The sequence below is a fragment of the Cebidichthys violaceus genome, unplaced genomic scaffold, assembly GCF_023349555.1.
Source record: "Cebidichthys violaceus isolate CVI_PGR_0920_01 unplaced genomic scaffold, fCebVio1.0.p SCAF_109, whole genome shotgun sequence".
NCBI classification, from domain to species: domain Eukaryota; kingdom Metazoa; phylum Chordata; class Actinopteri; order Perciformes; family Stichaeidae; genus Cebidichthys; species Cebidichthys violaceus.
Window position 1 is genome coordinate 422,940 of NW_027176273.1, and position 22,061 is coordinate 445,000.

General features: G+C 43.8%; 1 protein-coding gene across 1 annotated transcript in view; it reads right to left on the reverse strand.

The window, feature by feature from the left end:
- Positions 1–473: 473 nt before the first annotated feature.
- Positions 474–22,061, reverse strand: part of LOC137889398 (atrial natriuretic peptide receptor 1-like) — a 22,566-nt gene continuing 978 nt past the window's right edge. Inside the window, exons 2-22 of the mRNA XM_068733245.1 lie at positions 21,690–22,061; positions 20,064–20,254; positions 19,452–19,565; positions 19,213–19,366; positions 17,219–17,313; positions 16,970–17,105; positions 15,631–15,715; positions 13,364–13,484; positions 12,413–12,487; positions 12,232–12,309; positions 11,769–11,873; positions 9,197–9,268; positions 8,798–8,957; positions 7,860–8,015; positions 7,375–7,543; positions 7,083–7,229; positions 6,682–6,805; positions 6,073–6,141; positions 5,686–5,860; positions 5,124–5,222; positions 474–2,449 (exon numbers count right to left, since the gene is read on the reverse strand). The exon at positions 21,690–22,061 is cut by the window's right edge and continues 362 nt beyond it. Of these exons, the coding sequence (XP_068589346.1) occupies positions 2,304–2,449; positions 5,124–5,222; positions 5,686–5,860; positions 6,073–6,141; positions 6,682–6,805; positions 7,083–7,229; positions 7,375–7,543; positions 7,860–8,015; positions 8,798–8,957; positions 9,197–9,268; positions 11,769–11,873; positions 12,232–12,309; positions 12,413–12,487; positions 13,364–13,484; positions 15,631–15,715; positions 16,970–17,105; positions 17,219–17,313; positions 19,213–19,366; positions 19,452–19,565; positions 20,064–20,254; positions 21,690–22,061 (2,843 nt within the window). The 3' untranslated portion in view covers positions 474–2,303. The remainder of the gene's footprint in view (positions 2,450–5,123; positions 5,223–5,685; positions 5,861–6,072; positions 6,142–6,681; positions 6,806–7,082; positions 7,230–7,374; positions 7,544–7,859; positions 8,016–8,797; positions 8,958–9,196; positions 9,269–11,768; positions 11,874–12,231; positions 12,310–12,412; positions 12,488–13,363; positions 13,485–15,630; positions 15,716–16,969; positions 17,106–17,218; positions 17,314–19,212; positions 19,367–19,451; positions 19,566–20,063; positions 20,255–21,689) is intronic.

Sequence of the window (22,061 nt, forward strand, 5' to 3'; positions counted from 1 at the left end):
GATACTTCAGTAAAGGTACTAAGTAATACTTGTTCTGGAAGTATTCTGATACTTCAGTAAAAGTACTACCACAGTGTAGAAGTATTCTGATACTCCAGTAAAGTACTAAGTAACACTTGTTCTAGAAGTATTCTGATACTCCAGTAAAGGTACTAATACCACAGTGTAGAAGTATTCTGATACTCCAGTAAAGGTATTAAGTAATACTTGTTCTAGAAGTATTCTGATACTCCAGTAAAGGTACTAATACCACAGTGTAGAAGTACTCTGAATTATGCATTCATACTTTATATAAACACAGTTAGTTTATTAGTAAAGCATCGTATTTTATAAACGGTGATTCCTCAGACTAACACACAACATATGAAATAATTCATTTAAATTTATATTGTCTTTGGTTTAAATGGAGCATAACACATCTCAATAAAATAAAGTGATAGTTAATCAATAATAAAGACACAAAGACAATAAAGTACAATAAACTTCAATTTTTTTTTATAATCAAACATTCATCTGTTTCATCAAATCCTGAACTGTGATGTCAGAGGCTCACATCCAATCAGATAAAAGGGGGAGGAGTTTCCTCTCCTCCTTCAGTCTGTGTCCTCTCCTCCTTCAGCCTGTGTCCTCTCCTCCTTCAGTCTGTCTCCTCCTCTCCTCCTTCAGTCTATCTCCTCCTATCCTCCTTCAGTCTGTGTCCTTTCCGCCTTCAGCCTGTGTCCTCTCCTCCTTCAGCCTGTGTCCTCTCCTCCTTCAGTCTGTGTCCTCTCCTCCTTCAGTCTGTGTCCTCTCCTCATTCAGCCTGTGTCCTCTCCTCCTTCAGTCTGTGTCCTCTCCTCCTTCAGCCTAGGTCCTCTCCTCCTTCAGTCTGTCTCCTCCTCTCCTCCTTCAGTCTGTGTCCTCCTCTCCTCCTTCACTCTGTGTCCTCTTCTCCTTCAGCCTGTGTCCTCTCCTCCTTCAGCCTGTGTCCTCTCCTCCTTCAGTCTGTCTCCTCCTCTCCTCCTTCAGCCTGTGTCCTCTCCTCTCCTCCTTCAGCCTGTGTCCTCTCCTCCTTCAGTCTGTCTCCTCCTCTCCTCCTTCAGCCTGTGTCCTCTCCTCCTTCACTCTGTCTCCTCCTCTCCTCCTTCAGCCTGTGTCCTCTCCTCCTTCAGTCTGTCTCCTCCTCTCCTCCTTCAGCCTGTGTCCTCCTCCTCTCCTCCTTCAGCCTGTGTCCTCTCCTCCTTCAGTCTGTCTCCTCCTCTCCTCCTTCAGTCTGTGTCCTCTCCTCCTTCAGTCTGTGTCCTCTTCTCCTTCAGCCTGTGTCCTCTCCTCCTTCAGCCTGTGTCCTCCCCTCCTTCAGTCTGTCTCCTCCTCTCCTCCTTCAGTCTGTGTCCTCTCCTCCTTCAGTCTGTCTCCTCCTCTCCTCCTTCAGCCTGTGTCCTCTCCTCCTTCAGCCTGTGTCCTCTCCTCCTTCAGTCTGTCTCCTCCTCTCCTCCTTCAGTCTGTGTCCTCTCCTCCTTCAGCCTGTGTCCTCTCCTCCTTCAGTCTGTGTCCTCTCCTCCTTCAGTCTGTGTCCTCTCCTCCTTCAGCCTGTGTCCTCTCCTCCTTCCGCCTGTGTCCTCTCCTCCTTCAGTCTGTCTCCTCCTCTCCTCCTTCAGCCTGTGTCTTCTCCTCCTTCAGCCTGTGTCCTTTCCTCCTTCAGCCTGTGTCCTCTCCTCCTTCAGTCTGTCTCCCCTCTCCTCTCTTTCAGTCTGTCTCCCCCTCTCCTCTCTTTCAGTCTGTGTCCCCCTCCTCTCCTCTCCTTCAGTCTGTGTCCCCCTCCTCTCCTCTCCTTCAGTCTGTCTCCTCCTCTCCTCTCCTCTCCTTCAGTCTGTGTCCTCTCCTCTCCTTCAGTCTGTCTCCTCCTCTCCTCTCCTCTCCTTCAGTCTGTGTCCTCTCCTCTCCTTCAGTCTGTCTCCTCCTCCCCTCTCCTCTCTTTCAGTCTGTCTCCCCCTCTCCCCTCTTTCAGTCTGTGTCCCCCTCCTCTCCTCTCCCTCAGTCTGTGTCCCCCTCCTCTCCTCTCCTTCAGTCTGTCTCCTCCTCTCCTCTCCTCTCCTTCAGTCTGTGTCCTCTCCTCTCCTTCAGTCTGACTCCTCCTCTCCTTCAGTCTGTGTCCTCTCCTCTCTTTCAGTCTGTGTCCTCCTCTCCTCTCCTTCAGTCTGTCTCCTCCTCTCCTTCAGTCTGTGTCCTCCTCTCCTCTCCTTCAGTCTGTGTCCTCCTCTCCTTTCCTCTTTCAGTCTGTCTCCTCCTCCTCTCCTTCAGTCTGTGTCCTCCTCTCCTGTCCTTCAGTCTGTCTCCTCCTCTCCTAGCAGCCAAAACGTCCTCATGCTTCCTTTTCCCTTCATCTCGATTTCTCCTCTGAACTCTAGCTGGAAGCAGTTGAACTCCTGAAGAACCTCACGGGTCGCCTCAGAGACGTGAATCCTCAGAGCTGGAGACACAAACAACAACAACATTAAACAAAACACAACAACAACAACATCATCATCAAAACAAACAACAACAACAAACAGACAGAAGACACACAAACAGAGTAAAACTGATTTTACAGAAACAGAACATGAAATATAACATATTATAACATGAAAACTATAAACAGTAAGTATTTTATTTTCATGTACCACTATTTCATGTCCTACTCCCTCTCCCTATCCTCTGCTCCATCACTTCCTCTAGCTACCCACATGGTTTCTACCTATAGTCACCTCCGCTCCCTCTCCTCTGCTGATCTTTCCTCTTCTGTCACCTCTGCTCTCCCTGACCCTGAATCCTTCTCTTTCCTATCCCCTGATACTGCTACTGATCTTCTCCTCTCCACCCTTACATCTTCTTTGGACAAACTCTGTCCCTTGACCTCCAGGCCTGCACGCCCAACTCCACCTGGCCCGTGGCTGTCGGACTCAGTGCGTACCGATAGACGGAGCCTAAGAGAGGCTGAGCGTAAATGGAGAAAAGGCAAACTCCCGGAGGACCTTCTTAACTTCCAAGCTCTTCTTTCCACTTTTTCCTCCTCTCTATCTACTGCTAAAGCTGTGTTCTTCCGCTCTAAAATCCTAACCTCTGCTTCCAATCCTAAAAAACTCTTTGAAACTTTCACTTCACTCCTCCAACCCCCACCCCCTCCTCCTACTTCCTCCCTTCTCCCTGATGATTTCGCCAACTTCTTTGACAAGAAGGTAAACGATATCAGATCCTCCTTCTCTCAGCTCCCCTCTCCCTGTCCACCCTCTCCCTCTCCACCCTCTCCAGCCCTGCCCCCAGAGCTCTCCCTCCCATCTCCACACCCCATCTTACCCTACCTGGCTCCTCTCTCCCATAACGAGGTCCTCAACCTTGTTACGTCTAACTGCCCCAGCACGTGTGCTTCCTTGACCCGATCCCTTCCCCTCTTCTTCAGTTTATTGCGAATTAACTCCTTCCTTTCCTCACCCACCTCATCAACACATCTCTTGTTTCAGGAAGCTTTCCCACGGCCTTCAAGACCGCCAGAGTCACCCCCCTTCTGAAGAAACCATCACTTGACCCCTCTGATGTCAAGAACTTCAGACCGGTTTCTCTTCTACCCTTTCTATCCAAAACACTTGAACATGCTGTCTTTAACCAACTGTCTTCCTATCTCCACCAGAACAACCTCTTGGACCCCCACCAGTCCGGGTTCAAAGTGGGTCACTCGACAGAGACAGCCCTCCTTGTGGTGACAGAGTCGCTTCACGCCGCATGACTTAACTCTCTCTCCTCTGTCCTGATTCTCCTGGATTTGTCTGTGGCGTTTGACACTGTGAACCACCAGATCCTCCTCTCCACCCTCGAGGGGATGGGCGTCTCAGGCTCTGCACTCTCCCTGTTTGCATCCTACCTGACGGGTCGATCCTACCAGGTGACCTGGAGGGGGGCCGTGTCGGAACCACGCATGCTGACTACGGGGGTTCCACAAGGTTCAGTTCTGGGCCCCCTTCTCTTCTCGCTCTACACAACATCTCTGGGTTCTGTTATTCGCTCGCATGACTTCTCCTACCGTTGTTATGCCGATGACATCCAGCTGGTCTTGTCATTTCCCCCCAGTGACACCCAAGTGGAGACGCGCATCGCTGCGTGTTTGGCTGACATCTCAAAGTGGATGACGACACACCAACTGAAGCTCAACCTAGACAAAACCGAGCTACTGTTCCTCCCGGGGAAAGGTTGCCCGCACCGAGACCTGTCCATCACCATTGATGATACCGTGGTGACGCCAACTCGGACTGCGAGGAATCTGGTTGTGACCCTGGACGACCAACTGTCGTTCTCAGCAAACATTTCATCCGTTCATCACGCTCCTGCAGATTCCTGCTCTACAACATCAGGAGGATTCTCCTCTTCCTCACTGACGAGACGGAGCAGGTTCTCATCCAGACTCTTGTCATCTCCCACCTGGACTACTGCAACTCTCTACTCGCCGGAGCCCCGGCGTCGGCCATCAGACCCCTGGAGCTTGTCCAGAAAGCCGCAGCTCGCCTGGTGTTCAATCGCCCCAAGTTCTCCCACACAACTTCCTTTCTCCGTTCTCTACACTGGCTCCCTGTAAGAGCTCATCCAGTTTAAGACTCTGGTGCTAGAATACAGGGCAGTGAAAGGAACAGCTCCTTCGTATCTCCAGGCCACGGTCAAGCCTTACACCCCCGCCCGAGCACTTCGATCAGTTGCCCCGTCGCTCAGAGGTCCTGGCGGCCGATCGACCCGGTCACGTCTGTTTTCTGTCCTGGCCCCACAGTGGTGGAATGAACTTCCCACTGACGTCAGGACAGCAGAGTCGCTGCCCATCTTTCATCAGGATGAAAACCCACCTCTTCAGGAAGTACTACCCTGAGCCTTCCACTCAGCACTTATTGTATTCATACTAGTTTGTTTTTTGCTCTGCTTCATGCTCTTAGATGCTTGTTTAAAGAAGGAGATGCACTTATGACTTCTTGAATACCAATGTTGAATATACTTATTGTAAGTTGCTTTGGATAAAAGAGTCTGCTAAATGACTGTAATGTACTGAAATATACGTGTGTGTGTGTGTGTGTGTGTGTGTGTGTGTGTGTGTGTGTGTGTGTATGTATACGTGTGTGTGTGTGTGTTACCCTCTCCATTGGACTCCATGCGTGACGCTGTGTTGACAGTGTCTCCGAAAAGACAGTACCTGGGCATCTTCAGCCCGACCACACCTGCACACACTGGACCTACACACACACACACACACACACACACACACACACACACAGACACACATACACACACATAGACACACACACATATTCACACACACACACACACACACACACACACACATACACACATGTTGTTATTTATCGTACTTTTAAAACATTATCACAGTGGAAGTACTCAGATATACTAAAAGTATTAATACTACAATGTAAAAAAAATCTTTTTTCTGCATTTAGAGAAGTTGTAGCTGACAAATCAAACGCAGAGTGAAGAACATTAAAGGCAGTCGTCAGCGTAGAAATGAAAAGTCTGAGATTCATGTACTCAGTGAATAAAGGAGGACCCAGAACCAGACCATGCGGGACACCCCGAGGGCTCGCAGTACCTTCCAGGTAACATCTAACTGAAGACCCTGGTTCTGTCTATGGATTTTATGGTACATATGACTCATTATCACACACAGACGGACAGACTGACCGCTGTGGATGCCGATGCGTAGCCGCAGCTGCTGATTGGCTCGGTGTCGGATCCTGAAGCTCTTGACGGTGTCCAGCAGGGCGAGGCTCATCCGGGCCACCTCCCGCCCGTGAAGCTTCCCGTTCCTCACCGGCAGACCGGACACCACCATGTAGGCGTCGCCGATGGTCTCCACCTGTGGGGGGCAGCACCGGGTCCCACAGGTGAGTCTTCACGGTAACACGTTTCAATGTGTCGCTCTTTATATGTATTCACATCTTATAAGATAAATAATAAGACTAGCTCTTTACATGTATTCATATCCTATAACATAAATAATAAAACTAGCTCTTTACATGTATTCACATCTTATAACATAAATAATAAGACGGGCTGTGGAGGTTTTACCTTGTAAACATCAAAATTGTCGATGATGGCGTCGAAACAAGTGTAGAGGTCGTTTAACAAGGTCACAACCTGGAAGTAGAAAAACAAAAACACTTCCTATCATTCATATGCATGATAATCCAAGCTTCTCTGTGATTTGGTTACACAGCTGGGTTAGTGCACATGAGCATGCAACATTTTTTCTGCTTCTTTGCACTCAGATTTCTCCTCCTCTGCACTCAGATTTCTCCTCCTCTGCAATCAGATTTCTTCTCCTCTGCACTGATTTCTTTTACTTGGTTCTTCTGAGCTGCTTCTGGGTTCTCCTAACCTGCTGTGCTGTTCTCCTGGGTTCTATTAGTCTGTAGTGTTGTTCCATCTGGGTTCTACTGACCTCTAATGTTGTTCTTCTGGGTTGTACTGACCTCTAATGTTTTCCTGGGTTCTACTGACCTCTAATGTTGTTCTCCTGGGTTCTACTGACCTCTAATGTTGTTCTCATTGGTTCTACTGACCTCTAATATTATACTGGGTTCTACTGACCTCTAATATTCTCCTGGGTTCTACTGACCTCTAATGTTGTTCTCCTGGGTTCTACTGACCTCTAATGTTCTCCTGGGTTCTACTGACCTGCAGTGGTGTGCTCTCAGCTGACAAAGCTGTGAAGCCGATGATGTCACTGAAGTAAATGGTGACGGAGTCAAAAGCTTCGGCCTGAACCGTCTCACCTCGTTTCAACTGCTCCGCTACTGAGCTGAAACACAATAATAGTATGCAGCATTACTGCAGTATATTTACTGTGGTAGTATCTGGTACAGCAGCAGTATTATGTAGTAGTACTGAAGTATATTTACTGTGGTAGTATATGGTACAGCAGCAGTATTATGTAGTAGTAGTACTGCAGTTTACTTACTGAGGTAGTATCTGGTACAGCAGTAGTATTATGTAGTAGTAGTACTGCAGTTTACTTACTGAGGTAGTATCTGGTACAGCAGTAGTATTATGTAGTAGTAGTACTGCAGTTTACTTACTGAGGTAGTATCTGGTACAGCAGAGCCTCAGCCTTCCTCTTCTCCTCGTGATACGCCTGAGTTCTCTCCTCCACCAGCTCCTCCAGGTTGTTGGCGTACTGCTCCATACGAGACAGAAGGTTGTCCAGGATGTTTGACCCGTAACCCCTGAACAGACCGACAGGTGGACAGTGAAGGGAGACAGGATGAGAGACAGGAGGACAGACAGGAGTTGAAGAACAAAATTAAAATTCTGAATTTTAGTTCATTTTACAGCAAATACTTTATCCCCTCACCTGCCCCCCCCTCTCACCTGTGCTGCTTCCTCAGCAGGATCTTGATGCTGTTGAAGTCCGGTCTCTCGTGGGGCCCTTCGCTCCAGCAGCGTTGCATCAGGACCCCCAGATCCTCACTGTGACTGTGGACGCAGAGGGAGGGACGAAGGGGGGGGGCACCGCCATGACGCACCGCCTCGACAATCTCTGAGGGGGAGGGAGACATCGTCTTCATAAATATACTTACTATTATTAAGAGGGTAAACACACACTGACCATAAATGAGGCCCTGGTCTTTGTCCCCAGAGGGTAAACACACACTGACCATAAATGAGGCCCCTGGTCTTTGTCCCCAGAGGGTAAACACACACTGACCATAAATGAGGCCCTGGTCTTTGTCCCCAGAGGGTAAACACACACTGACCATAAATGAGGCCCCTGGTCTTTGTCCCCAGAGGGTAAACACACACTGACCATAAATGAGGCCCTGGTCTTTGTCCCCAGAGGGTAAACACACACTGACCTTTAGGAGTCAGAGTGAGTGAGTCCAGGTGGAAGACTCCTCTCAGCAGAGCCACCTCCTGCAGGATGATACTGAAGCTGTAGACGTCTCCTCTCTGAGTCCCACAGGGGGGGGGGCAGTCTGTCCTCAGTAGCTCTGGAGCTGTCCACAGTTTACCTGCATGAGGGGGGGGACACAAACTTAACTTCTCATTATGAAGCAAATTTAAATGTCTCTAGTGAATCTGTAGAGCAGTAAAAATACATTAACCTCTGAGATGAAGTACAGTAAAAGTACATTAACCTCTGAGATGAAGTACAATAAAAGTACATTAACCTCTGATATGAAGTACAGTAAAAGTACATTAACCTCTGATATGAAGTATAGTAAAAATACATTAACCTCTGATATGAAGTACAGTAAAAGTACATTAACCTCTGATATGAAGTATAGTAAAAATACATTAACCTCTGATATGAAGTACAGTAAAAGTACATTAACCTCTGAGATGAAGGACAGTAAAAGTACTACATTAACCTCTGATATGAAGTATAGTAAAAATACATTAACCTCTGATATGAAGTACAGTAAAAGTACATTAACCTCTGATATGAAGTATAGTAAAAATACATTAACCTCTGATATGAAGTACAGTAAAAGTACATTAACCTCTGATATGAAGTACAGTAAAAGTACATTAACCTCTGAGATGAAGGACAGTAAAAGTACTACATTAACCTCTGATATGAAGTATAGTATAAATACATTAACCTCTGATATGAAGTATAGTAAAAATACATTAACCTCTGAGATGAACGACAGTAAAAGTACATTATCCTCTAAGATGAAGGACAGTAAAAGTACATTAACCTCTGAGATGAAGGACAGTAAAAGTACATTAACCTCTGAGATGAAGTACAACAACACAGATGTACTACAGTACTTGTATGTTGTCTTACGTGCGTAGTAACCGTGCGTGTCCTCAGGACAGCTGCTGGTCCGGAGACTCTCCAGACCATAATCAGTGATCTTCAGGACGAAGCGACCGTCCACCACACAGTTAGAGGACTTCAGGTTACCGTGGGAGACCAGGACGCTGTTGTGGAGGAACAACATTCCCTGAAAACAACAACAACAACAACAACAAACATCACGTTACGTTCACACAACACGTTACGGTTCAGAGGAGCTCACTCTGAGGAGGATCTGTGATTATGGGCAAAATAAATAAATACACATATATATATATATATATATATATATATATATATGTGTGTGTTTAACTGAGACGATGAAGATGATGAAGAGGAGGGAGGTTCTCTGAAGCCCTGCCCCCTGCAGCAGCCAAAAGCCGTTACCTTGACGATGTCATTGATGAGAGAGTATCTGAACATCCAGTCCAGAGTGATGCTGTCGCTCTCCATCAGGTCCTGGACCACACACACACACACATATACACACAGAGACAAACACACACACTCTGTCAGTTCAGTGTCATTATGATGTAGCTTCTTGTTGCGAGTCATTCACTCAATCAAATTACAGCTGTGTGTGTGTGTGTTTGTGTGTGTGTGTGTTTGTGTGTGTGTAATGTGTCTGTGTGTATAATGTGTCTGTGTGTGTGTCTGTGTGTGTGTGTGTATAATGTGTCTGTGTGTGTGTGTGCGTGTGTAATGTGTGTGTGTGTATAATGTGTCTGTGTGTGTGCGTGTGTAATGTGTGTGTGTGTGTGTGTATAATGTGTCTGTGTGTGTGTGTGTGTAATGTGATTAAAGTGACACACAGCTGCTTCTTCCTGAACAACAACAACAAGGCTGATTTCTGCCGATGAGAATATATCTTTAGGTACATATACAGTATATACAATGCCTTTATATATAGTATTAGTCTTTATATATATATTATATTACTCTTTATAAATATTATATTACTCTTTATATTAGTGCTGGGCAACGATTCACATTTTTAATCTTGATTAATCTCATTGTGATGCGCAATGTTCAATGTAAAATGTAGTGTATTACTCACTTGTATTTTACTGCTATATGAACAAAAGTACAATAACATTTGCTCCCACTGTTCATCAACATAATGCACTGTAACTCAGAGGTGATGACGGTTACCCGGCGTATCTCTCCACTTCTCTGTGGCGTCTGTTAGCTTGTCTTTAGTTTATCTCTACTTCTCCACACGCTGCATCAACGTAGTGATGAAGACTCCTCCGCACGCTGGTTTGGTGATTTGTTGACATCAACGGTGTGGATTATATTTTAAAAAAACTGTGATAATGCGCTAAAATATTTGTTGGCGTTAATTAATTAATGCGTTAACGCGATAATAACGCGCTAACTTGCCCAGCACTACTTTATATATATTATATTAGTCTTTATATATATTATATTAGTCGTTGTGTCTGACTGATCTCTGATCAGCTCGAGTCTACTTACAACTAACACTGGATTACTGTGATACTGAAGGAAACTTGATGATTCTTCTTTCTATAATTTCAAAGTGGATTTATGGACATTTATGATAATATATAGATCATACTCGGGTAAATATTTGATCCCCACCTCACTCTGAAACGTTAATCCTATCTGAATGATGCTTGAGCTGAATATCTGGTGTTGAACAGCCAAACTAAGAGCACAAAATAACTCAAACCACCCGAGCAGCTCTTTGTTAAACTGACATTCTGAGATCTGGCAACAACCCAAAGCCCACACATCCACACACACACATCCACACATCAACACACCCACACACACACATTCACACATTCACATCAACCTTCAACCTAATGGTTGACATGTGTTCTCATGTTGCTAGGTTACCGTTCAGGGAGGTAGCTAAGTTACAGCGCTGACAAATAACTAGAGACAACATCTGATGTATGAAGGAATGAAGAAATAAGGAATAAAGGGCTGACAGAGGGGTATACCGGGGAATAAAGGGTTTAAAGAGGGGTATAACAAGGAATAAAGGGCTTACAGAGGGGTATAATGAGGAATAAAGGGCTGACGGGGGGGGGGGTATAATGAGGAATAAAGGGCTGACGGGGGGTATAACGAGGAATAAAGGGCTGACAGGGGGTATAATGAGGAATAAAGGGCTGACGGGGGGTATAACAAGGAATAAAGGGCTGACGGGGGGTATAACAAGGAATAAAGGGCTGACAGAGGGGTATAACAAGGAATAAAGGGCTGACAGAGGGGTATAACAAGGAATAAAGGGCTGACAGAGGGGTATAATAAGGAATAAAGGGTTGACAAAGGGGTATAATGAGGAATAAAGGGCGGACGGGGGGTACAACGAAGAATAAAGGGCTGATAGAGGGGCATAACGAGGAATAAAGGGCTGACAAAGGGGTATAATGAGGAATAAAGGGCTGACAGAGGGGTATGACGGGGAATAAAGGGTTTACAGAGTGGTATAATGAGGAATAAAGGGCTGACAGGGGTATAATGAGAAATAAAGGGCTGACAGAGGGGTATAATGAGGAATAAAGGGCGGACGGGGGGTACAACGAGGAATAAAGGGCTGACAGAGGGGTATAACGAGGAATAAAGGGCTGACAGAGGGGTATAATGAGGAATAAAGGGCTGACAGAGGGGTATAACGAGGAATAAAGGGCTAGCGGGGGGTATAACGAGGAATAAAGGGCTGACAGAGGGGTATAACGAGGAACAAAGGGCTGACAGAGGGGTATAACGGGGAATAAAGGGTTTACAGAGTGGTATAATGAGGAATAAAGGGCTGACGGGGGGGGTATAATGAGGAATAAAGGGCTGTCAGAGGGATATAATGAGGAATAAAGGGCTGACAGAGGGGTATAAAGGTTATAAATTGTTAGTCGACGGGTTAGTAGACAGTTAGTAGACGGGTTAGTAGACGGGTTGGTCGAGGGGTAAAGAGTTAGGTGTGTTGTACCTGCAGGCTGCCTCTGGGACAATACTCTGTGATGATGCATTTGTTTGGTGGATCAATGCAGGCGCCAATGAAGCGTGTCAGGTGCTCATTCTGAACATCTCGCATCTGTAAGAGCACAAAGGCAGCAGGTTCAAATCCCATCAGAACCATCAACATGCTACACAAGCAAGGGACTGAAGTCCTCATCTGCTTAGGTTGGCCCGTAGGCTGGTCAAAAGGTCACTTAGTAGTTAGGCAGGTAGGTTCGTTTGTCGGTAGCTAGGTCATTTGGTAGGACAGTTGGTAGGTCAGTTGGAAGGTCTGTTGGTGGGTCAGTTGGAAGGTCTGTTGGTGGGTCAGTAATAAGGGCAGTTTATGGTTCAGTCGGTGAGTCTGTTGGGAGGTCAGTGGCTAAGTCAGTTGGTAGGGCAGTTGGAAGGTCGGTTGGTGGGTCAGTTGGTAGGTATGCAGATGGAGTTCTTACATGTTTTATTTCAAACAGGACCTTCCTGGTCAATTCGATCCGTTTATTGCTGATATACTTGATAGCTGCCCGGTTTCCCTGCAGGAGACAAAATCAGCGTCATTCCACCATCATGTTATTCTCTGTTACAGGATGTTATCTGTCAGAAGAGAGTGTCTGGTGGTGTAAGGCGGTGTCAGACCTTGTAGTATCCAGTTTTGGTGTAGATCTGGAAGTTCCCCTCCATAGTAATCAGAGAGCCGCAGTTGGATCCTTTCTGCAGAGAATCAAAATGAACTAATTAGTCCAGTCAGAAGTTACTAGAAACCATTTAAAGTGAGTGTGTTAATGTTTGAGTGTTTTGTATTTCTCTCTGATTAATAAATTCAACAAACACAAGGTCACTCAGTTACATTGGATGATGTCCAAAGAAGTTGTTGCTCCAAGAATGGCCCATTTTCATTATTACAATATCGCTCCGTTGGCTCAGGGTGGGAAGCTCTTTAGGAAGTTAGCGTCTTGTAATTGCCTTCTTGCTTGCTACCGTTAACATTTTTAGTAAATATTTTCCTATGATACCCACTTGATTGATACTTATTGACTTTGTAGTAGTCATTTGATGTGGACGATGAGAGGCCTTTCCTCTGGAGAAATAGCCTGTCCAGTTCTCTTTGTCTCTTATGTAGTCTGTTGAGTTGTTCTTCGTTTGTAATCTACTTCGATCCAGGACCCTGACGATCCATCTGGTGGGTTCTGAGTTCTGAGGTTTATAGTGTGAAAAACTCCTACAGTTGTTACTGATGTTCTCTGTCTCTGTTCTTCCTTCATCCAGTAACGTTGTTGGTACGAGGAAGAACCACAGAGCACTTCTCAAAGCTCTGGTAGCCGTGAGGCTTGTTTTCTTGGCTTCTGTTACGTTTCCAACAGAGAAAACGACATCCCAAAATATTTCGTTTTACGGTGTAGATTTGACAATGTTCTGACTCATATTCAGTGCTAGAGAGGCCTCGGGGCTGCAGCTGCACTGGGGAGGATTTTGTGTGTGTGTGTGTGTGAGTGTGTGAGTGTGAATGTGAGTGTGTGTGTGTGTGTGTGTGTGTGTGAGAGTGTGTGTGTGTGTGTGTGTGTGTGTGTGTGTGTGTGTGTGTGTTACCAGTGACATGGTGAGTCTGCTACAGGCTCTCCTCAGGACTTTATCCAGGTTGCTCATCTGGACGTCATCCCATGAAACTCTCCACAGCTGAGCGGCCAACTCGCTCTCTAGCTTCAACTTCCTGTTCAACAGACAGGAAGACAGGTGTGTATGTGTGTCATGTGGGTTTGTGTTTGAAGGGTTGATATGTGTGTGAGTGTGTGTGTTGAGAGAAGGAGAAAACAGAGAGATGGGTGAGGGAAAGGATAAAGAGTACAGAGAACAGTGAGAAAGACAAAGAGAGAGTCCCGGGACATTATGGAATAATCAAATGGAAACCAAGACATTTAAATCAGACAAAACACTGCATGAAGCTTTATAACACCATTACAACTACTTTGGTTCAATTCAGTTTATTTATCTAACAACAGATCACAAAAGACGCAGATAAGACATTTTCCATGTCGAGAAGGCCTCAACCGAACTCTAGTTTACAGAGACCCAACAAACCCTCATGATCGATCACTGAACAACTCCCCTTTAACAGGTAGAAGCTCTGGGTCGGGTTGACTTTAGCTTTCTTTGTTAAAGTAAACAGTAAGTACATTCATGATGAAAGTTTTGTTAAACATTTTAGTAAAGTGATGACATTTTAGTGAAGTGATGACATTTTAGTGAAGTAATGACATTTTATTAAAGTGATGACATTTTAGTGAAGTGATGACATTTTAGTGAAGTGATGACATTTTAGTAAAGTGATGACATTTTAGTGAAGTAATGACATTTTAGTAAAGTGAGGACATTTTAGTAAAGTGATGACATTTTAGTAAAGTGATGACATTTTAGTGAAGTAATGACATTTTAGTAAAGTGAGGACATTTTAGTGAAGTGATGACATTTTAGTAAAGTGATGACATTTTAGTGAAGTAATGACATTTTAGTAAAGTGAGGACATTTTAGTAAAGTGATGACATTTTAGTAAAGTGATGATATTTTAGTGAAGCGATGACATTTTAGTAAAGTGATGACATTTTAGTAAAGTGAGAACATTTTAGTAAAGTGATGACATTTTAGTAAAGTGATGACATTTTAGTAAAGTGATGACATTTTAGTAAAGTGAGGACATTTTAGTAAAATTATGACATTTTAGTAAAGTCAGAACATTTTAGTAAAGTGGTGACATTTTAGTAAAGTGATGACATTTTAGTGAAGTTATGACATTTTAGTAAAGTGATGACATTTTAGTAAAGTGATGACATTTTAATAAAGTGATGACATTTTAGTGAAGTGATGACATTTTAGTAAAGTGATGACATTTTAGTAAAGTCAGAACATTTTAGTAAAGTGATGACATTTAAGTAAAGTGATGACATTTTAGTAAAGTGATGACATTTTAGTGAAGTGATGACATTTTAGTAAAGTGATGACATTTTAGTAAAGTGATGACATTTTAGTAAAGTGATGACATTTTAGTAAAGTGATGACATTTTAGTGAAGTAATGACATTTTAGTGAAGTAATGACATTTTAGTAAAGTGAGGACATTTTAATAAAGTGATGACATTTTAGTGAAGTGATGACATTTTAGTAAAGTGATGACATTTTAGTGAAGTAATGACATTTTAGTAAAGTGATGACATTTTAGTAAAGTGAGGACATTTTAGTAAAGTGATGATATTTTAGTGAAGCGATGACATTTTAGTAAAGTGATGACATTTTAGTAAAGTGAGAACATTTTAGTAAAGTGATGACATTTTAGTAAAGTGATGACATTTTAGTAAAGTGATGACATTTTAGTAAAGTCAGAACATTTTAGTAAAGTGATGACATTTAAGTAAAGTGATGACATTTTAGTAAAGTGATGACATTTTAGTAAAGTGAGGACATTTTAGTAAAATTATGACATTTTAGTAAAGTCAGAACATTTTAGTAAAGTGATGACATTTTAGTAAAGTGATGACATTTTAGTGAAGTTATGACATTTTAGTAAAGTGATGACATTTTAGTAAAGTGAGGATATTTTAGTAAAGTGATGACATTTTAGTGAAGTAATGACATTTTAGTAAAGTGAGGACATTTTAATAAAGTGATGACATTTTAGTGAAGTGATGACATTTTAGTAAAGTGATGACATTTTAGTGAAGTAATGACATTTTAGTAAAGTGAGGACATTTTAGTAAAGTGATGACAGATTGTCAATTAGTCTCCACACAAGTATAGAAGTACAAACTTGTCAGTGAGTGAGTGTGTGTGTGTGTGTGTGTGTGTGTGTGTGTGTGACTTTCTCACCTGTAGATGAAGAAAGTCACGGTAACAATGATTACAAAGACGAAGCAGATCACTATGGCAACCATCTGATGCATCGTAACTGTACCTGGAGAGGACGGACGGACATCAGAAAACACAGAAAGTGTGTTTTTTTTGGTAATTTTGTTACAGTTTACATTTTTAGTTTACAGTATGACACTCAAAAATGTTTGTAATAAACAAATCCAAAATACTTTTCTAGAAAATAATATTCCCACAATCCAAAATACTGGTCTTCTATTCATAGTGACATGAACTAGAAAAAGGCACAGTGAATATCAGACAAATATTGTATCAACAAAAAAATTGAAAAGGTGAAATCTTGTAACAGACGTTAAACTGATTAATTATTCTTGTGAATACTGTGGTGCCTTTCTGGTCGTGATTTCTATAAAAAACAACTGAGCGGACAATATGTTAGCTTGTTATTATGATTGTTTATAAGTATAATATGTATTTGCTACAAACATGAGGAAACTGCTCAAACTGGTTGAAACTAGTAAAAAGTAGAATGTAGACGTTTCTGTTGCTTCTCTGGAAAAGTTAACAAGAACTTGTCACAGGACTTTAAACTTCTTAAGTTTCCTAAAGAAATACAGCTGTTCATGAGCTTCATTCACCAGGATGAAGACGAGTGATTTGATAATCGATTGAAATGAGCTTTCATTTTGAACCTTCAATGTCAAAACGATACTTGTATTCGTCCAAAGGAGACGACTCAGCGACCGGCTGAGACTTCATGAGCACAGCTGGAGAAACAATCCTCCCATCATTGTACTCATGTAGACCACGAACATGTCGTTGACAGAGAAAATAGTTTGTAGACTGCAGAAGATTTAGAGCCCCCCCCACCATTTGGTGATTTCAGTCGTGGTTGTTTAGCTCCACTTAAAAGTCCACATGGCTGTTTACGGTGAAGATGTGGGCTTCATAGGGCATTCAGGGGAACTTCGTGAATTCTGACAACCTCAAACTGTTGTAAAGTTCCTCCTGCAATCTTCTTTTTGTTGTTTAACAGTTTATTTCCAGTTTACTGGTATAATAATTAGTTATTAAACATTTAATGAATCATTTAAATTTGACCATATATTGTGGTCCATAGAAAAAGAAGAATTGAAGCGTATTGTTGTCATAAAACAACAATCTGTTGATCTGAACAAATGGAGAACCTGAACCCCCAGTGAGGATTGGGTCCAGTTGTTTGTTCCTCCTCCTCAGCTCCATTGATGTAGACATTGAGTGTGTGTGTGTGTGTGTGTGTGTGTGTGTGTGTGTGTGTGTGTGTGTGAGAGTATGTGTGTGTGTGTGTGTGTGTTTGTACGTGCGAGGCAGGCTGGTTGGTCGTTCTTGAAGCCACACTCTGGGACATCTGGCGGTGGAGAGCCACCTGGCCACTGGAAACTCCGCCCACCCTGCATGATCAGCTGTTTCATGCTGCTGTTGTACACACACACCACCTGTGCACGCACACACACACCCACGCACATACACACACACGTAACATATAAGCTCTAGTTTCTCAGGTGTGTGATGACATCATGGCGATGACATCATGATTGAGGTGTTTTACCTGGAACTCTCCAGACTCGATGTCGATCGTGTCCCAAACAGCAAAGTCAATCTGTCTGTCCCCGAACTCGTCCATCTCCACTGGACCCATCACTCCTACAAACACACAACAGACACACAACGTGAACATACATGTTCATCATGTTAACATGACCCATCACTACCACAGACACACAATGTTCATTATGTTCACATGTATGTGTTCATATGTTCATGTTACATTTACTATTTACCATTGTATAATATGTGTTAGATATTGTACATCAATAATAATTGCATATTTGTGTCTCAGTGAGGGTCTCACTGTTTTTTTTCTTATTGTTTGTTATATTTGGCTTTTGTTTTTTGCTGATTCGTCGCTGCACTCTGACCGTTGACCCCGGTGATGTCAGGGTGTTGATGTCTATTTCCTGCTGCAGGAAACTAAACTATTTCCTGCACAATAACAAGTGAAGCTCCACACCGTTTGATTTGTGAGCTGGGGGTCAAGTGATGTGGGTCCACTGAGACCAATGAAACTACGTCTGGGGATCAGGTTTAGACATTGGACCACTATGTCTAGGGATCAGGTTTAGACGTGGACCACTACGTCTAGGGATCAGGTTTAGATGTGGACCACTACGTCTAGGGATCAGGTTTAGACGTGGACCACTACGTCTAGGGATCAGGTTTAGACGTGGACCACTACGTCTAGGGATCAGGTTTAGACGTGGACCACTACGTCTAGAGATCAGGTTTAGACGTGGACCACTACATCTAGGGATCAGGTTGAGACGTGGACCACTATGTCTAGGGATCAGTTTTAGACGTGGACCACTACATCTGGGGATCAGGTTGAGACGTGGACCACTACGTCTAGGGATCAGGTTTAGACGTGGACCACTACGTCTAGGGATCAGGTTTAGACGTGGACCACTACGTCTAGGGATCAGGTTTGGACGTGGACCACTACGTCTAGGGATCAGGTTTAGACGTGGACCACTACGTCTAGGGATCAGGTTTGGACGTGGACCACTACGTCTGGGGATCAGGTTTAGACGTGGACCACTACGTCTAGGGATCATGTTTGGACGTGGACCACTACGTCTAGGGATCAGGTTTAGACGTGGACCACTACGTCTAGGGATCAGGTTTAGACATGCACCACTACGTCTAGGGATCATGTTTAGACGTGGACCACTACGTCTGGGGATCAGGTTTAGACATGGACAACTACATCTGGGGATCAGGCTTAGACATGGACCACTACATCTGGGGATCAGGTTTAGACATGGACCAGGATCCAGGATCCAGATCCAGGATTCAGGATTCAGGATTCAGATTCAGGATCCAGGATTCAGGAGGTTTCATGTTTATGTTATTTGAAAATATAAATATTTATGTTTTTGACAGATCAGTTCTGGTTCATAATAATAATAATGAACCTAATGAGACCTGACTGACCAATCAGGAGCCTCTGTGCTCTGTGAGGTCACCATGGGAATCAGAGTTCTGTTGTTCTCAGTCACAGGTTCTCACGGCTGTGTGAGTGTGATTGTGTGTATGTGTGTGTGTGTGTGTGTGAGTGTGTGTGTGAGAGAGTGTGTGAGTGTGTGTGTGTGTGTGTGTGTGTGTGTGTGTGTGTGTGTGTGTGTGTGTGTATGTGTGTGTGTGTGAGTGTGTGTGTGTGTGAATAAACTAGACCAGCTGGGAACATGAAGACCGGATGTCTGGGACTCAAACCACCAACCAGGACAAGAAAACCACCGAGCTCTATGATTGGCCGGTGAGTCCCTAAATTTACCAAACACTGCTGAGACTCTGGTTCTCACTGCAGCAGGGCCCCATTGCCCCCCACAGTCCACTGCAACCCCTACAACCAGCCCACAGCCCCCCACACCACCTGGACAGGTTTTACCTCCCAGCTGTTCTCTTCCAGCTTTGCGCTGTGATTGGTCGACCACAGAGCTGTGACTCAGATAGAAATAGAAATAAATATCTAACATCTGTCCTCACCTGAGAAGGTTCTGTTCCACATCCTCCTGGTCACCACGTCTCCTCTGGGCCTCCGAACCTCTCCTGGTCCTGGTCTCTGCTCACTCAGTGTCTCGTTCAGGGCCTGAGAGTACATCATGACTCCATCATGGAATCCTGCAGCGATGAGGTTATACTGACAGAGAGAGAGAGACATCAGGTATATATATGTATATACATATATATACATATATAAAATACATATATGGTGTGTTTTGTACCAGAGAGTCTTTGATCGTGTAGTTGAACATTTTCTTTGCGTCGTTCTTCAGAGTTTGAACAAACTGAAGATATTCTGGATTCTGAGGCTCCAGGTAGGTTAACACTTTCACACTCTGTCAGACAGACAGGTAGAGAGACAGACAGGTAGAGGGATAGGCAGGTAGAGAGACAGACAGGTAGAGGGATAGACAGGTAGAGAGACAGACAGGTAGAGAGACAGACAGGTAGAGGGATAGACAGGTAGAGAGACAGACAGGTAGAGAGACAGACAGGTAGAGAGACAGACAGGTAGAGGGATAGACAGGTAGAGAGACAGACAGGTAGAGAGACAGACAGGAAGAGAAAGAGAAAGAACAATCAATAGCCAGATTCATGACAAAATCCGACCATTTGAATTTGTGTTTCATTGACTTCCACTTAACAATATATTTATATTAACTATTATTCAGAAGACCATTGTTACATATCATACCTCAAATGATTGTATAATCAAAAAACATGAACAAAAATACAAAAACAACAATACTAATGAGAAATATAAATATAAATAAAAATAATTAATAATAATAATAAATAAATAAATAATAATAATAATAAATAAAAAGTGTCACCCTGAAAGCGTGGCGGGCGGCAAAGTCTTCCTGGTCTCCTCTGAACCACGGACGGATGGGGCCCCGCCCCCCCAGACCCTCAGCAAAAAGATCAATGAAGAAGAAGACGTAGTCTTTCAACTCCACCCCGTCCTTCCAGAACTGGACCATCAGATTCCTGAGGATGTCCCAGGAGCAACAGAGGTACACCACTGAAGAAGAAACCAGAACCACACTTGAATCTCAGAGAAGAAGAAGAAGATGTAGTCCCAGGTTGATGATAAAACATCTGTTAATACATCTATACCACATGTGTTACTACATCTGTTACTACATCTATAACACATCTGTCACTACATCCATAACACATCTGTCATTACATCTGTCACTACATCTGTCACTACATCTGTCACTACATCCGTTACTACATCTACAACACATCTGTTACAACATCTGTCACATCTGTCACTACATCTATAACACATATGTTACTACATCTGTCACTACATCTATAACACATCTGTTACTACATCTGTTACTTACAATAAATGTGTGTTTCTGTGTGAGACCACTGTAGACGTCTATTAACAGTACTAAACCGTAAACATTTGTTTCTGGACAACATGAACAGATTAACTCTGTAATTTAACACACAGGAGACGTCACGACTCTCTGAGTCGACAACAGATGGCCTCACTTAGTGAGTGTGTGTGTGAGAGAGACACTATATTTTGAAATGTCCTGCTCTCCAGAGGATCAACCCTTCACACAGTAACTTTGCTTGAGAATTCCCATTCTATGATACTTTTTACTTCTCATAGTAGATATTGTACTTTTTATTTAAAAACGTATTATTCAATAATTTATGTATTATTATTAAAGGTTAAACTAGCAGCAGTATATAAAGTCATTAAAATTAATGCATCAATAATTATTATACTATAATATATTATATATTCTGTAGAATGAGTATTTTTACTTTCATTACGAGTATGTGAACAAAGTTTTAAGGAAAGAAGGAACATAGGATAAGGAAACAAAATAAAGCATTGGGGATGTAGGGAAGGAAAGAAGGAACATAAGATAAGGACACAAAACAAGGAAGGAAGTGAGCCAGTGAAAGCAGTGGAAGCAGTGGAAGCAGTGAAAGCAGTGGAAGCAGTGAAAGCAGTGGAAAGCAGTGGAAGCAGTGAAAGCAGTGGAAGCAGCGAAACGCAGTGGAAGTCGCGAAAAGCAGTGGAAGCAGTGAAAAGCATTGAAAGCAGTGAAAATCATTGAAAAGCGGTGAAAGCAGTGGAGGCAGTGAAAAGCAGTGGAAGCAGTGAAAAAAAAAAACAGTGGAAGCAGTGAAAAGCAGTGGAAGAGCAGTGGAAGCAGTGAAAAGCAGCGAAGGCAGTGAAAAGCAGCGAAGGCAGTGAAATGCAGTGGAAGTCGCGAAAAGCAGTGGAAGCAGTGAAAAGCATGAAAAGCATTGAAAGCAGTGAAAAGCGGTGAAAGCCGTGGAGGCAGTGAAAAGCAGTGGAAGCAGTGAAAAACAGTGGAAGCAGTGGAAGCAGTGAAAAGCAGTGGAAGAGCAGTGGAAGCAGTGAAAAGCAGTGGCAGCAGTGAAAAGCAGTGGAAGCAGTGGCAGCAGTGGAAGCATCAGACCTCGGCCGTTGTCCCGGATATCCTGGACCAGTTTCTTGTAGTTGACGTCGGGCTGGAGCTCGTGGTCCCAGACGCTGACATTGCGTTTTCCCAGCAGCGTGTACAGGCCCTCCACGGCGAAGTAACACGGCCGGTCGTCGTTGGCGTCCTTCTTGCCTGGGAAGATCAAAAAGGCGTGACGGCGCCAGCCGAACGCGTCCTGGATCCTCATGCCGAACTCCCCCAGCTTCTGGTGGGTGGGGCCCGTGTTGGTGACCGCCGCGTATTGCTCAAAGCCGATGGCGCGGGCGCCGGCGGTCACCATGGGAACATCCCAGTGAGTGGTGAAGCGGGCGACGGGCGAGGACGAGTAGACGCAGCCGGGCCCCACAA